The sequence below is a fragment of the Pimephales promelas genome, chromosome 2 (assembly GCF_988280905.1).
Source record: "Pimephales promelas chromosome 2, fPimPro1.hap1.1, whole genome shotgun sequence".
Classification (NCBI taxonomy): Eukaryota; Metazoa; Chordata; class Actinopteri; order Cypriniformes; family Leuciscidae; genus Pimephales; species Pimephales promelas.
In genome coordinates this window covers 10,166,784-10,180,948 of record NC_142770.1, presented here as the reverse complement: position 1 = coordinate 10,180,948, position 14,165 = coordinate 10,166,784, and the positions used below count along the sequence as shown (strand labels likewise).

The 14,165-nt window shown below is 38.3% G+C and overlaps 2 protein-coding genes across 6 annotated transcripts in view; one reads left to right on the top strand and one right to left on the bottom strand.

Moving 5' to 3' along the window:
• Window positions 1–243: 243 nt before the first annotated feature.
• Window positions 244–8,061, bottom strand: stil (STIL centriolar assembly protein). Its single transcript, XM_039682267.2, has 17 exons — window positions 7,758–8,061; window positions 7,451–7,537; window positions 7,236–7,343; window positions 6,282–6,397; window positions 6,019–6,200; window positions 5,457–5,698; window positions 5,288–5,371; window positions 5,059–5,145; window positions 4,478–4,625; window positions 4,186–4,295; window positions 3,921–4,047; window positions 2,837–3,817; window positions 2,632–2,764; window positions 2,221–2,419; window positions 1,950–2,082; window positions 1,565–1,851; window positions 244–1,488 (listed from the first exon to the last, which is right to left on the bottom strand). The coding sequence occupies exons 2-17, from the start codon at window positions 7,534–7,536 to the stop codon at window positions 768–770; spliced, it is 3,744 nt and encodes a 1,247-aa protein (XP_039538201.2). The 5' UTR covers window position 7,537; window positions 7,758–8,061; the 3' UTR covers window positions 244–767.
• Window positions 5,508–14,165, top strand: part of eps15l1a (epidermal growth factor receptor pathway substrate 15 like 1a) — a 33,872-nt gene continuing 25,214 nt past the window's right edge. For 4 of the 5 annotated variants that reach the window (XM_039682272.2, XM_039682270.2, XM_089134655.1 and 1 more), the window contains exons 1-12: window positions 5,508–5,597; window positions 9,034–9,107; window positions 10,231–10,272; window positions 10,363–10,452; window positions 10,540–10,587; window positions 10,667–10,762; window positions 10,841–10,906; window positions 11,001–11,126; window positions 12,687–12,746; window positions 13,029–13,271; window positions 13,349–13,506; window positions 13,593–13,749. In XM_039682272.2, the coding sequence (XP_039538206.1) occupies window positions 9,081–9,107; window positions 10,231–10,272; window positions 10,363–10,452; window positions 10,540–10,587; window positions 10,667–10,762; window positions 10,841–10,906; window positions 11,001–11,126; window positions 12,687–12,746; window positions 13,029–13,271; window positions 13,349–13,506; window positions 13,593–13,749 (1,113 nt within the window). In that variant the 5' untranslated portion in view covers window positions 5,508–5,597; window positions 9,034–9,080. Of the gene's footprint in view, window positions 5,598–9,033; window positions 9,108–10,230; window positions 10,273–10,362; window positions 10,453–10,539; window positions 10,588–10,666; window positions 10,763–10,840; window positions 10,907–11,000; window positions 11,127–12,044; window positions 12,183–12,686; window positions 12,747–13,028; window positions 13,272–13,348; window positions 13,507–13,592; window positions 13,750–14,165 lie in introns of those variants that run through there. The other variant, XM_039682275.2, reaches the window with a different exon arrangement.

Sequence of the window (14,165 nt, the reverse complement as noted above, 5' to 3'; positions counted from 1 at the left end):
GTGTTTACTAGTACATTGCTATGCAGTTTCAAGGATGCCATTTACAGTTGTAACTTACCAGGTCCAGCACAAATCAAAAGAGCCTCCATTCTGCCCACTAGATATTTTTATGTAAATCTATGCAGTTTTGTTGCTAAACATTTTCCTACTAATTAGTTAACTGATGCGTTTTTCATGATCTATCGGGATATGTGAACATGGCTGTGATGGTCAGAGATAAAACTCACAAAATTATGTTATATAAAATAATATGTAATTTAATTGAGAGACCGATACATGTACATAAAGTCATTTAAAAAGAACATACAAAACACAAAAGGCTAAAAAAAAAAAGTTCTCCCTCTGAAATTGTCAGACTTTAGGTAAATCAGCTGCCAAATCATCATAATGCCAAAATCAAGAGAGAAGATTTTAAAAGAGTTCAAAATTAGTAAAGGGAAAATGAAACAATACTGCCTTGAGTAAGTCACTTCATAAATGGCACTTTACTCGATTGCTGTACATGACACTAGAGTCATCAGGTAAATGTAAAAATCCGTAAAGTTTTCACATAATGCCCCTTTGGGTTACAAAAGAGAATTTACAGAAATAAAACATACTTAAAATAATTTACTGAAAAGGGTCTGTAGACTTTTAAAAATAAAATCATGTTATACTATGTAAACAATGAAAAACACATTTTTGAGGATTGAATTAAAACAAAGACATCCCTCGAATCCCTTTCACACACAGAAACAACTCGGTAACCATTTGGAAAATGGTTCATTTTAGAAGAGCTTGGGCAGCTGCCGTAACCTACTCAGATCCAGGAAATTTCCCACTGAGCCCTGAGGCTCCGTGACTTCCTGTGCCCTCTGGTTTTCAGTTAGCGAGTACCTACGTTGAGGCAGGACATTGTTTGCGTCATTCTCCTTCTCCGGGTTCTTCCCACCACGCATAAGCAGCTGCATTTTGGGCCGCAAGTCTCGAATTAACTGCTCTTGAGAGTCAACAGGAGTCATATAGAGATTGGAGACTGCCTTGTTTGTAATGTTTTTGAGAACCACAGCACTTTGTTCTTCGTGGTCTTGCCTAATGCTCATGTTCTTGGACGTTTCATGCTGTACGGAACACCCGAGAGCTGAGTCTACCAGAACAGCGTCCTCTTGCTCTTCCTCACTACTGTTTTCTCCTTCAATCAGTCCGTATTTCTTCATGTACTTACAGGTAGCTAGAGACATATTGCTGGGGGAGAGTATACTGAGTCCAACACTGCTCTTTTCAGCAGGTCTTCTCAGGAGAATTGTGCTAGGGTCTGGATGTGGCCTGGAGGACTGACCGCCCAACGAGAGTCTTGACAGTTGCGAGTCGCTTAGGTACTTAAGTGCAATAGCATTGGCCTCCAGGCTGAGGTCTACACTGCCGCTTGGTCCCCAAATGCTGGTCCCCACTGGTTCGGAAAGAGCTAGTCTTGAAATTACTGCATCAGGGTTTATGCAAGCGAGGGTACTGAAGAGAAAAATGTGTTAGAAACAACACTTTTGATAATGATTTGATTAAACAATCTGTCAGACTATGACATTACCTGGTACTCTCTACAGTTGCACGTGTCATCTTTGCTTGGGACGAGTCCAAGTCTACGTTCACCCCGAACTGTTGGAGTTGTCTTAACGTTGCACTTAAGACACGGTCCTGATCTGGTGGACTGGATCTGTGCTTAGCTTTTTGAGTTTGGGCTTTGGATGTTGTCGGTGATTTTCTTGACTGACGACCTACAGGGGACAGACTTCGTCTTTTTGAGACACTCTGTTGGTCTTGCTCTACCTTTTCAACCACAACCGTAGAGCCTTGCAGACGACTTTGCACCTGACCCTGGTGCAGAAATTAAAACCCGAAGTTAGTTTGAATATTAATACTGTGTCAATTTCAAATTAAACATTTGCAACTAAAGCGTAAAAATGGGGCCATACCAGTAGTTCTTGGTAAAATCTTGGGTCGTCCATTTCTTCATTTTGGCTCTGTGATTGTGAGGGATAATACATGCTAGCACTCTCTCCCAACACTGGACTGGAAAATGAATGGGCTCCAAAACCAGACGACATGCTGCATAAGACAAATAAAGTCACAATAAACAAACACTGCCTGGAAAAAAGCCTTCTACAAACCAATTTAATGGACTACATGAGGTTAACAATTGGTCCGAAAAAAAAAAAAAGTTTCTGAAAAAACAGGACTCATTACTCGTGTTGTGGAGATGTTGGATGTAGAGATCCTGGACTCTGCTCTTCAGAGTAATGAAATGCATTTTCAGATCCGAGTCTGGAAGTGACCGAAGTGTCATTTTGACCCTCAGACTTTGGCTCCATCTCGGTTTGCCAATCCAGACTTGAGGCCTTATGTGTGGGGGCCTCTTGGGGAGCGGTCCAAAACAAACTCGCCCCTAAATAACAAACATTTACATTTATTCATTTAGCTTACGCTTTTATTCAAAGTGACTAACAATTGCTATATATGTCAGAGGTCGCACGCCTCTGGAGCAACTAGGGGTTAAGCGTCTTGCTCAGGGACACATTGGTGTCTCACAGTGGATTCGAACCCTTCATGACATTGAAAGCAAGTGATGACAAATGCAACAACCTTCCGTCATAGTACCTGTTCCTACAGCGACACTGACACTTGTTTGTTTAGGTGGAGATGTAGCGATTTGATTGGCTTTTTCCTGCTGAGCATGTTCGCTAGATGATACTGGAGTCGTCTTGCTCTGAGACTCAAGGAGTTTTTGAATCTGTTGAGAAAAGTCTGTTAACAACCAGCAATGACCGGTCAATGCAAAAAAAAAAATGAAACGAATACGAACCTGGAGTTGAAGTAGCTTCAACTGACGCTCTTGATCCATGAGCATCCTGTACGCATCAGCAGGAAGCAGACCCACAGGGGTGTCCTGGACTTGGCAGCACTGGGCTTGACAGGAAGGGACTTGCTCAACAGAACCTTTGTTGGGGTTAACTGTGGGGAAACACGGACTGGGTGCTGGAGAGTAGTGAACTGGAACAGCAGAATGGCAAACAGGACTTTTAGTGGGAGATATGCGACAACCCAAAGACTGCTGAGAAGGCGAGTGGCAGTGATCCCTAGGTGAGACACTCTCAGCACCGCAATGTAAACCACAAGGATTGTGCACAACAGTGGGACACACTGGTTGCTCTTGCCAGTTTTTTTGATAGATGGGAACATGGGTGGGTTGGTTGGTGCAGCAGCTGCAAGGGTTGGTGGCTGGGGTGCTATGGAAGAGTCGTTGTTGGGACGGATGAGGGATGGGGGTCTGGCTAGCCATTACTGAACTCTTTCTGGCACTGCAGTGACCCGGTGTTGGAGGTTCGGAATAAACTGATTGGGGTTTGGTCGGACCACCTTGCGAAGAACGGTGCCTTTGTTGATGAAAAGAGCCATTGGGCGAAGCAGCGTTCTTTGTCGAGGAAGATGATGAAGACGATGATGTTGATGAGCCCTCTCTCGATCTTATTGAGGGCAGGGATTTTCTATTTGCATTGGGTTGTGGTGTTTGTTGTCCTGGATAAGGATGTAGTTTCTTTTTCGGCTGAGAGAGGACAGAAGTTATTGGTCTTCGGATTGGGGGTGGTCCAGGGACACTACTCTGTTCCGGAGGTCTCAACACTGAGAGGCCCTGATGGGCAGGACTAATGCTTCTCCGCTGAATATTTGATAGGCTATGAGGAACAGCAGTTGAGGAGTCTTGTGTTTTAACAAAACTCGCATCCAAAAAACTGCCATCTAATACCATAGAGAGTTCTGGAACTGAAGGATGAACACGTCTAGTCTGAAGAAAGAAAGAAAAAAAAAGAATATTTGAACCTGCTAATGGTAATCCAACCAGAATATATAGAGGTATAATAGGGGTGCAAGGCCACAAGTTAACAAACCTGCTGACTGACAGGATGAGGGTTTGGAGATGGCCGAGGAGAGAGGTCTTCATCTTCTACACCTGAGTCATGATCACTGATAGACAATTTATTCTGAGGAGCAACTGAAGATGCTGCAAGAGTCATCCTGATAAGACAAAGCAAATATAGAGCGTTATATTTTCTCTTGCTTTAAAAAATACTGTATTCTGTCAGATACTAAACAGCCAAACATAAATCTAAATTAAATAGAAGTTGAAATTGTAGATAAATAAAAAGACTGTACCCTGTTAACACAGTCTGAGAGAGCACTTCCTCAAACAGCACAGTTTCCTGATTTTGGTTCTCAGCACTAAGCTCAAATTGTAGAGGCCGTCCTTCAGAAGGCTCAACATTCTGTATTGGTAAAATATGTAGTGTGATTAAAAACTTTTAATAATTAAAGCAACCCTGAAAACCAATTAGCACAATACAAAAAAGATCAAATGGAAAAACACAATTGCTTAAGAAATATTAATTTATTTCACCGCATATTCAGATTCAGAATTTGTCGAGTACAAAGGCATAGACAGTCTGACCTTGTAAAGTGTGAACGACTCTGTGCTGGTGAGCAGCTGAAAGCTCATTTGCTGCTGCCCAACACATGGCTTACACTGGTAGAACTCCGGATCCCGGTGAGTCAGAGAATACAGGACCACCAGGAAAGCGCCTCCCTCTGACATCACTCTGGAAAGCCATCAGATGTAGACATGAACAGGAATTTTTTGTTTTCGATAATCATTTTTCACTAAAATTCTAGCAACACAATGAAGAGATCACATTTACTTTGATTTTAACATCAACAAGAATATTAAAACAATGCTTTCATAAACAGATCAGTAATCTACAATTATCTATGAAAATAAATAAAACATGAAGCTGCATTCAGAATGCATTTCATTTCTGTAATATGATCAGCATCATGATTATAAGTGGGGTAATATTTTATTATTTAGCTTTAAAACATTTTATAATAATTATTTATTTAATATTCCATATTTACAAAATCAGAATAACATACACCTATGCATACATTTTAATTTCATGTTGTCTTTATATTTGAGCCCTTCTTGAAGCTAACTGACTTATTTTCTAAAGAGCAGATGGATGGGACACTCACTTGTCTTGGAGGGCGGAGCTGTGCAGGTACCTCAGACACCAAGCCCACACCAGAGGATTATGGATGTGTGTAACGCCACTCAACCATCTGCCACAGGAGAACAACTGTTACACACCTACCTCTGAACATCTTGCAGGACTCCAAGCAGGTAATTAATGGGGCTGAATTATTATACCTTCCAACAGGCTGAATAAAGGCGGCAAGACAGTCACCATATCTAAACACTTACATTCCTACTAACGGGAGCGTGTAAGCCTTCGGATCGGATTCAAGTACGAGGAGAAGTTTCCTGGTCTGATCCATAGTTAGAAACCTGAGACAGAATGGCACATTTTAAAACACAAAAAGATTCTGAGGAGGATACATGGCTATATAAGAAAAGAGAAGTGCTTCCTTACCCACGTTTCCTGCTGTTTTGGGTCACACCTGCAGGGCTGCTGAGGTTTCTGGCCAGTGCGGTAGGGATGACGGGCACTGCCCGGACGGGGACGGCATCTAGCGTGCAGGCCAGTGTGACAGCCGCCCAGGACAGGTCAAAGGTGAGTCTGTCCATGTTCTCAGAGCAGCTGAGACGAGCTCGCAAGGTGAGAAGTTTGGACAATTCCAGCATCTCTTTACTGCAGCAGAAATGTTGAAGCATCTAGAAAGAAACATGAAAGCAAGCATTAATGGATCAGTTAATCTAAATTTTAAATAAGACGAACAACAGAAATGCTGGAAGGAAATAACCATTTAGTTCACCCCTAGTTTATATGCCAGATGGAAGCAGTGCCACACATACATATTATAATCACCTGTCTCTAAGGAACACTGTGTCACAATCAGGGCAGCTGTTACAGACAGGTTACAGGGTGAAGCTGACTACTATTATGTCTCAATAAGTTGCCATAGCAACAAGAGGCAAGCACCCCAGCCATTTGATCCTAAACATGTCCTGTCAGCAATTCTCAGATCAGTTACCTTAAATGAGATGTTCAAATCGTCCCCTGAGTGCACTGTGCTGCTAGTAGCATGCTGGCCTTCAAACACACATGGCACAAGGATGTCTCCGGGGAGCAGGGCAGCTGGTGCTTTCCCAGGACTTCCCGTCTGCTCTCTGCCCGGATCGAAACGATCCAGGGTTATCGTCACACCTTCCTCGTCTTTGAAAATAAGATCTAGTCACTAAAACACATCGAAATATGAATCTTTGTAAGATGTCCAAATACAGGCAATATACTAACCGCTGTCTACTGTCAGCGTCCCAAGCAGGAAACAGAAAAACTGAGGCATGTTGGTCTGTCTAGCATGCCGGTGAGCTAAACGTAAGGCTTTTTCCACAAGTAGCAGTCTTGGATTCCTGAAAGACATCAAATGTTATTGCAATGTAATTTTTTTTTTGATGAGTTAAAGCAATGTAAAAACATTTGTTGTCATAACTTACTGATCATTTTTTTACAGCGATTTAAACAGTGTTTTACAATACTCTATTAAAAGTCATCTTCAGTAATTGCAAAAGCTGAAAATATAATAAAATGTTCAGTGAACAACTATTTCAGTTAGTTCTAATTTTTGTTAAAAGTTGAACTAAATTGACAAACTAAGTCTGAAATAAAAAAAAATTAAAGTTAAATGGGAATAGAAAAATAAGAATAGAAAAAACGGTGACACTTTAAAAAAGATTTCATAAGTTAATGCACTAACCAAAATTGAGCAATTCATCTGTTAAGTATTTAATAATCTTTTTTAAAACGAGTTAATAACAACACAACTGTTCGTTGTTAGTTCATCTCCACTCACATCCATTAAATAATATTTACAGATGTAACTTTTGTTTTTTAATAATGTTGAAATTTACTAAGATAAAAAAAATAAGATTTGTGTTAACAAAGTTACTACACTAAGTATAAAAAATAATGAACAATACTGTTAGTTTATAAATATAAGTAAAATTGACTATGACTGCAAAGAAATGGCCAAAAATTCCTTTAATTTATTACAATTTTAAAATTAACACAGCGATACACATCAAAATAAGGCTAAATCCAAACTACATTTAGCTGTTGTCATCATCATCCCTGGTACATGAAATTTAATCAAGATTGTATTTTTTCCCCCCAGTAAGTAATCACATGACGTTGATGGTGTAAATATGAAAATATGGTTCACCCATAAACATAGATGACAGAAAGACTCACCTGTAATATGAGAAATGCAGACTGACAACATCACCACTGGGAGATGGATCCCAGAGAGAGACTTTAGATGTTGGGAATGTCAGAGGACTGAGGACATTGTCCAATGACCTTAAAAGCATGCAACATCATTAGCAGTTACTTTTATTGAACAATAACAACTTTTTAAAATAACTAGTGGTTTGGGTGCAATTCATTAGAAAGCTTAAAGTAGTCACCTGAGGTTTTGAAGGGTTTCTGTTCTAACACTGTTCTCCAAGATGTGGGCTGGCAACCCTTTAAAATCCACATGTACACGATTCATTCTGTGGGAAAAATGCCTCCGATGCTTTAGCCTGAAGAATGCGCTTTCAAACTAACTTGCACAACATTGACGTTACTCAGATATGATGTTTTGATACGTTTGGCAGGTTGGGAGACTTAGCTTACATGCTAACATTACAATACTGCTAGAAACGGTTAAATACACGCCGATAGCAACACTTAAAATATATTATAACTGTTGCAAGGTATTTGATGTCTTACCTTTGGGCTGTTTGAACGCTTTACTCATGTCTTCGTCGTGTTTTAATCGCGACGCTGCAGATCCTGCAGGGTGTGAGCGAGAATAATATGGACCACGAATGTGTAAAACGGTCCTTCTAGCCCTTCGAGCGGTATTAACCGCGCCAAGACGAGTGTACTGACCACTGAGTTAATAATTGAACTCGTTTAACGTGTCAGAAAACGAAGAAATACCAGTTGTCGTCAATAAACAATGAAATACAAAACGAACGCAACAACTCGAAAATAAATTGTGGCGCTGTTTCCAGGTTCCAATGGCGGGGCGCTCCGGCAGGGTGGCTCAGCCAATAGGAATCCACTTGGGAGGGGCGCTCGACCAATCAGAAGAAAAGAACCGGATCCCTTGCTTGCGGAGTGTTTTTGAACGGATAGAGTGTGTGAGAAAATAAGCGTACTATTTTACACGTGAATTCAGCTTTTTGAGGCTGTTTATTATAGAAAATAAAAGGATGTTATAGAATATATGAGTTTATATAATGGTATTGTAATCGTAACTTTGTGATCCTTTGAATATCTTTATTAATCAAATTGTATTCTGATTTCATGGGTCAGCATAAAAAGATCTGACATAAGTATAATACAATATACTCAACACATACATTTGCACTTGTTGCTCAAAATAAAGGCAATTTGCTGATGTTTTGAAGAATTTGCATATAATTAAATTGATATTTACATCATTCTAGTTTAGCTGGAAAGAAAGATTGTATGTATTTAGTTTTATTTTATTGTTTCCTATAAATATAAGAATTGTTAGCAAACTGACTGAGCTAAAATGTAGCCTGGCAAGTTAATATGCACTCTTTGTGATAAAAATAGTACAAATAAAGTCATTAGAAAATTTATTTTACAGGCTTATTATTACCCAAACCCTAGACAGCAATATGTCTTTTTTCAATTCAGTTTTTTTTTTTTAATTTCTATAATAGGTTTCTATAACATCCTAAAAGCTCTTATTGCAGAGATATCACTAACTGGTAGGTTATTATGGAACAATAATAAAACAATGCATTGATATTCACTTTTTTTTACTTTAGATACTTAAGTAGCTTTTTAAAAAAACGAGTAGCCTAGGCCTATTCGGTAGGCTACATTTAAATGTAAAAATCACAAATTTGAATTGTAACGGAGTGATATTTGACCAGTTTTATCTGTACTTTCACTGAAGTAAGGAAGTTGTGTAGCCTACTTTATTCACCTCTGGTTATTATTATTCTGTGATGGTTGTGCTCTTCAGACCCCCCTCATTCCCTCACCCGCTGTTTCCGCAGCAACAGGGAAAAGATGGCAGCCCTCGCGACCCTCACTCAGGTAATACCTGCTAAAAACACCCATTACAAGAGAATAGTGAGCAAAAACACCGGTATGAAGAAATAACTCTATGAAATAGACACAAATCGATCTCATTATTTGCGCTATCGGTTTGTTTTATCGATATTTATAGTGAAAATATCCCGGGCCTCGCAAGTCGGGCTCAGATTGCTAACCGATTAGCTCGCTTTATATCTAATGTCTGTGATAAAATACGAAAAAAGCAATGTCGTTTCAATGAAATTTGCGATAAACATTCAGTAGCAAGAACATAACGATAACAGCCATTTATATGAATGAGAAATATAGTAAACCGAGATGAGTTAATGTAACTAGCTAGCCGCAATATATCAGAACATCACTTTATAACAGAACACTATAAAACTGTCAAGACGCCTCACGTATAAAGTCGTAATTTCAGTAACTTATATGTTTATAGTACAGCAATAAAAGCTGCTTAATTATACCCAACAACATTGTAATATAGATATGAACTCTCATAGCCCATATGATAATGTGTGTTGAACCGCTAGTTTAGCTTAGCGGTGATGGGAATTAGTGAGCATCAGTAACGTTAATCTTACTGGACTGCCTGCCTTGTGAATAGTTATGGACTAAATAGTATTGTAAATACAGTTATGTGCTCAACACATATTTAAATAGTTATAAAAATGTATTTTAATTAGGCTTTCATTTATTTCTTATTTCAGTTTAGTTGTAAGCTAGTTATTTTAGTACTCCAATTATTTTCCAAGGCAACAGTTCTAAAATTTTACAGGCGGTTTTAAAGGCCGTGGCCGTCTGAATTGAAGCGATGCATTTTTGTATTAAAAATTATCCATGTTTGTTACTTTAGAAACAATGATCTCTGTAACTATAATAGTATATTTGGAAGAATATTGGTAACCAGACAGATGGTCCCCATTGACTTCCATTGTATGAAATATGAGCAAAAGTCAATGGGGACCATAAATTCAGTAAATGATGAATTTGCATTTTTGGGCAAAACTATCCGTTTTACAATTATATAATAGTAAAATTAATGTTACAATTCTCAATAAAAAGGCATATTTTTTCATATATACCCTAATTTATTTAATCATAAAGTTTCTCTTTCTCTTAGCTGTCAAGCGGGAACCCTGTATATGAGAACTTTTACAGACAGGTGAGGCTATATTTCTGTTATTCTTAATTTGTAGATCATCACAGTGATCTTTTTTAATACATCAGTCTTTGTTTGCGACAAAAACCATAGGTCGACCCGGGAAACACCGGGAGGGTTGGACCTACAGAGGCTGCCTTGTTCTTGAAAAAATCAGGCCTGCCAGACATCACATTAGGAAAGGTTAGTGTTTGGGTAAATCAATGCACAACTTGTTCTGAAATGATACTTGGATATTCATAATTCACAACAATATTCATTTCTTCTCAGATCTGGGATTTAGCTGATCCAGATGGCAAAGGTTTCTTGGATAAACAGGTAAAACTATCATAGTTTATAAGAGCATCAGTCAGGATCAGAAACCAAATGCTAACTTGATCCCGTTGTGGTTTATCAGGGATTTTACGTTGCCCTGCGACTCGTGGCCTGTGCGCAGAGCGGGCAAGACATCAGCCTTTCCAGTTTAAACCTCCCCGTTCCCCCTCCAAAATTCGTAAGTCTCAGGGTTTAGGGTTGAAATCATTGTACTCCATGCAGTTTGAGCCCACAGACTTTCTCATTTCTGTTCTAGAAGGACCACAGCAGCCCATCACTGAGTTCTGTGACATCAACCAATGAGAGCCACTGGGCTGTGCGGGTAACTGTTTTTGATTGGTTATTGGTTTTTGGACCACAAATGAACAAATACGTTTGATTATTTGTCCTAAATCATCTTGGTTTTGTTTTTTCAGCCTGAAGAGAAGAACAAATTTGATGGAATTTTTGAAAGTCTTGCCCCAGTGAACGGATTACTGTCCGGTGAGAAGGTCAAACCAGTACTAATAAACTCCAAACTTCCTGTGGATGTTCTCGGAAAGGTAAAATTCAAATAGGTACTTATCTATCTATCTATCTATCTATCTATCTATCTATCTATCTATCTATCTATCTATCTATCTATCTATCTATCTATCTATCTATCTATCTATCTATCTATCTATCTATCTATCGTTCTATCGTTCTATCTATCGTTCTATCTATCGTTCTTTCGTTCTATCTATCTATCGTTCTATCTATCTATCGTTCTATCTATCTATCTATCTATCTATCTATCTATCTATCTATCTATCTATCTATCTATCTATCTATCTATCTATCTATCTATCTATCTATCTATCTATCTATCTATCTATCTATCTATCTATCTATCGTTGTGTCCATCGTTCTATCTATCTGTCATTCTAGCTATCGTTCTATCTATCTATCTATCATTCTGTCTGTCGTTCTATTGTTCTATCGTTCTATCGATTGTTCTATCTATCGTTCCATCGTTATATCTATCATTCTATCTTTCCACGCATCCATCTATCAATCATTGGAGAAAGTTACTTTTAAAAGTAATGCTTTACAATATTGGTTTACTCTCCACAAAAAAGTAAGGAATTGCATTATTTTTTATGGAAAGTAATGCTTTACGTTTCTTTTGCCTGACTTTTTCTCAACTGGGCTGATCTTGCTTGTTTGAAATTTTTTAGTAATGAAAAGCGAAGTTTTATTTTTGGCAAATGTAAAGACAATCTAATGTTTAACACTTTTACTTAAGCTATAAAGAAAAACGACACACAAATGATCTTTATCTAAAGTCATTTTTGCTAATTAGTGTGGTTGAATTGGATCATTGAAGGTCAGCAGCAAAGACATTGGTTAATAAAGTGAGATTAAATACATAAAGTATATTTGTGTTATTTAACATGTTTAATTATTGCAGGTTTGTAATATTCAGAGTTTGCATTTCACTGTTTTAATTCATTTTGAGGAATACACAGCGCACACAACGCCTCTGCCTCTTACGATTCCTCTCAACATGGGGACAGGAGAGATGTCAGAGTCTATAAATGGGATAACAAAGTAACATGCGTTACTTGTTTGAAAAAGTAACTCCGATATTTTGTTGTAAATTTAAAAGTAATGTGTTATCATGATTTAATACAATAGTAATAATGTAATAAATACTAGGGATGTCCCGAGCCAATCGCAAAAATCAGTATCGGGGACAATTAAGCATTCAGATAAGACAATCAAGCTGACTGGCATTCTGACACTGTGAGTTTCATGCTTTCTAACCTTATTTCCATTTTTTTATTGCAATTATGCTGCATATTTTACATATAAAGTACAAGATATATAAATAATTGTGACCACACAGTCTGTTCACAATGGACATTGTTTGTAAGAATACTTTTTTTTATGTTATGTATACATATAGTCAATATTCAATAACTCGGATCGGATTGGGGGCACAAAAAAAGGTTGTTCGGGACATCCCTAATAAATGCATATAATTTAATATATAATTAATTAAAATGCAGTTATTGATATTACATTTTAAAATGTAATTGTTAAATAAAACTTTTATTATTTTACGACTGTCTGATCAGGTGTGGGATTTGAGTGACATAGACAAAGACGGACACTTGGACAAAGATGAGTTTGCAGTGGTGAGTAATTATTTTTTAATAGCACACTTCATGCAGTTATCCCCCATGATGCAATGCACTCCTCTTCATCATTAAATATATTATTATTAAAAAAAAGAATTATGTTGTAAAATAGTGTGCAGTATATTTTATTGCATATTGCATACTGTGTGCTATTTTTAAAACACAACATTTTAATTATGTGATTTATAATTATATTTTAAAAAATTGTTGGCAGTAAAAAAAAAAAATAGTATGCTAGTAAAAACAAAGTGTTAAAACGGCATAATGACATTCGTCCAGGCTATGCATCTGGTGTACCGGGCCCTGGAGAAGGAGCCCGTGCCCTCCGTCCTGCCCTCCTCTCTCATCCCTCCATCTAAAAGGAAGAAGTCCTCCGGGTCTTTGTCCAACATGGTGCCAGCGTTACCGGGCAGCCCACCGCCACCTAAAGACAGCCTGCGCTCGACCCCCTCTCATGGCAGCATGAACTCTCTCAACAGTGCTGGGAGTTTGTCCCCTAAACACACCCTCAAATCCTCACAGGTATTATTGGTGTCTTTTCGTTTTGATGTTGTACAGAGGAATTGAAGAGGGTCTGATGGTGTCACTCTTATCATCAGCATTCGGTAAACTGGGTGGTACCAGTGGCAGACAGAGGGCGCTATGATGACATCTTCCTCAAAACTGACTCTGATCTCGACGGCTTCGTCAGCGGTCATGAAGTTAAAGATATCTTCATGCATTCAGGCCTTCCTCAGAACATCCTGGCACATATTTGGTACTATTTCAAATGTGCTTTTGATTTCTCTTCACTCTCACTGTTGTGATTGTCACATTCATCGCTTCCTCTGTTGTCTTTGTCAGGGCTCTGGCGGACACTAGGCAAATGGGCAAGCTCACACGCGAGCAGTTCTCCTTGGCCATGTATTTCATTCAGCAGAAAGTGAGCAAAGGCTTGGATCCGCCACAAGCTCTGATTCCAGACATGATCCCACCGTCCGAACGCGGAACACCGGGACCTGTAAGTCACATTAGCATGTTTACAACTGCGTGCTAGTAATGGGCTTCTGCACCTGACTGAAAGGTTGCCGGTTTGAATTCCAGATGAAGTGATTCAAGGTTCATGGAGACTGAACATGTAATGAGTGTACTGTCTTGAAATTAGTAGTGTCTGCCTAATGACTGCTTGAATGAAGTGACCTGGTCCAGAGTTGTGATTGTAAAAAAAAATAAAAAATTATATACACTACCGGTCAAAAGTTTTAGATCGGTAAGATTTTTTATGTGTTTAAAAGAAGTCTCTTCTGCTCACTAAGGCTGCAATTATTTGATAAAAAATACAAAAAAAACAGTAATATTGTGAAATATTATTACAATTTAAAAAAGTGGTTTTCTATGTGAATATATAGTAAAGTGTAATTTATTCCTGTGATCAAA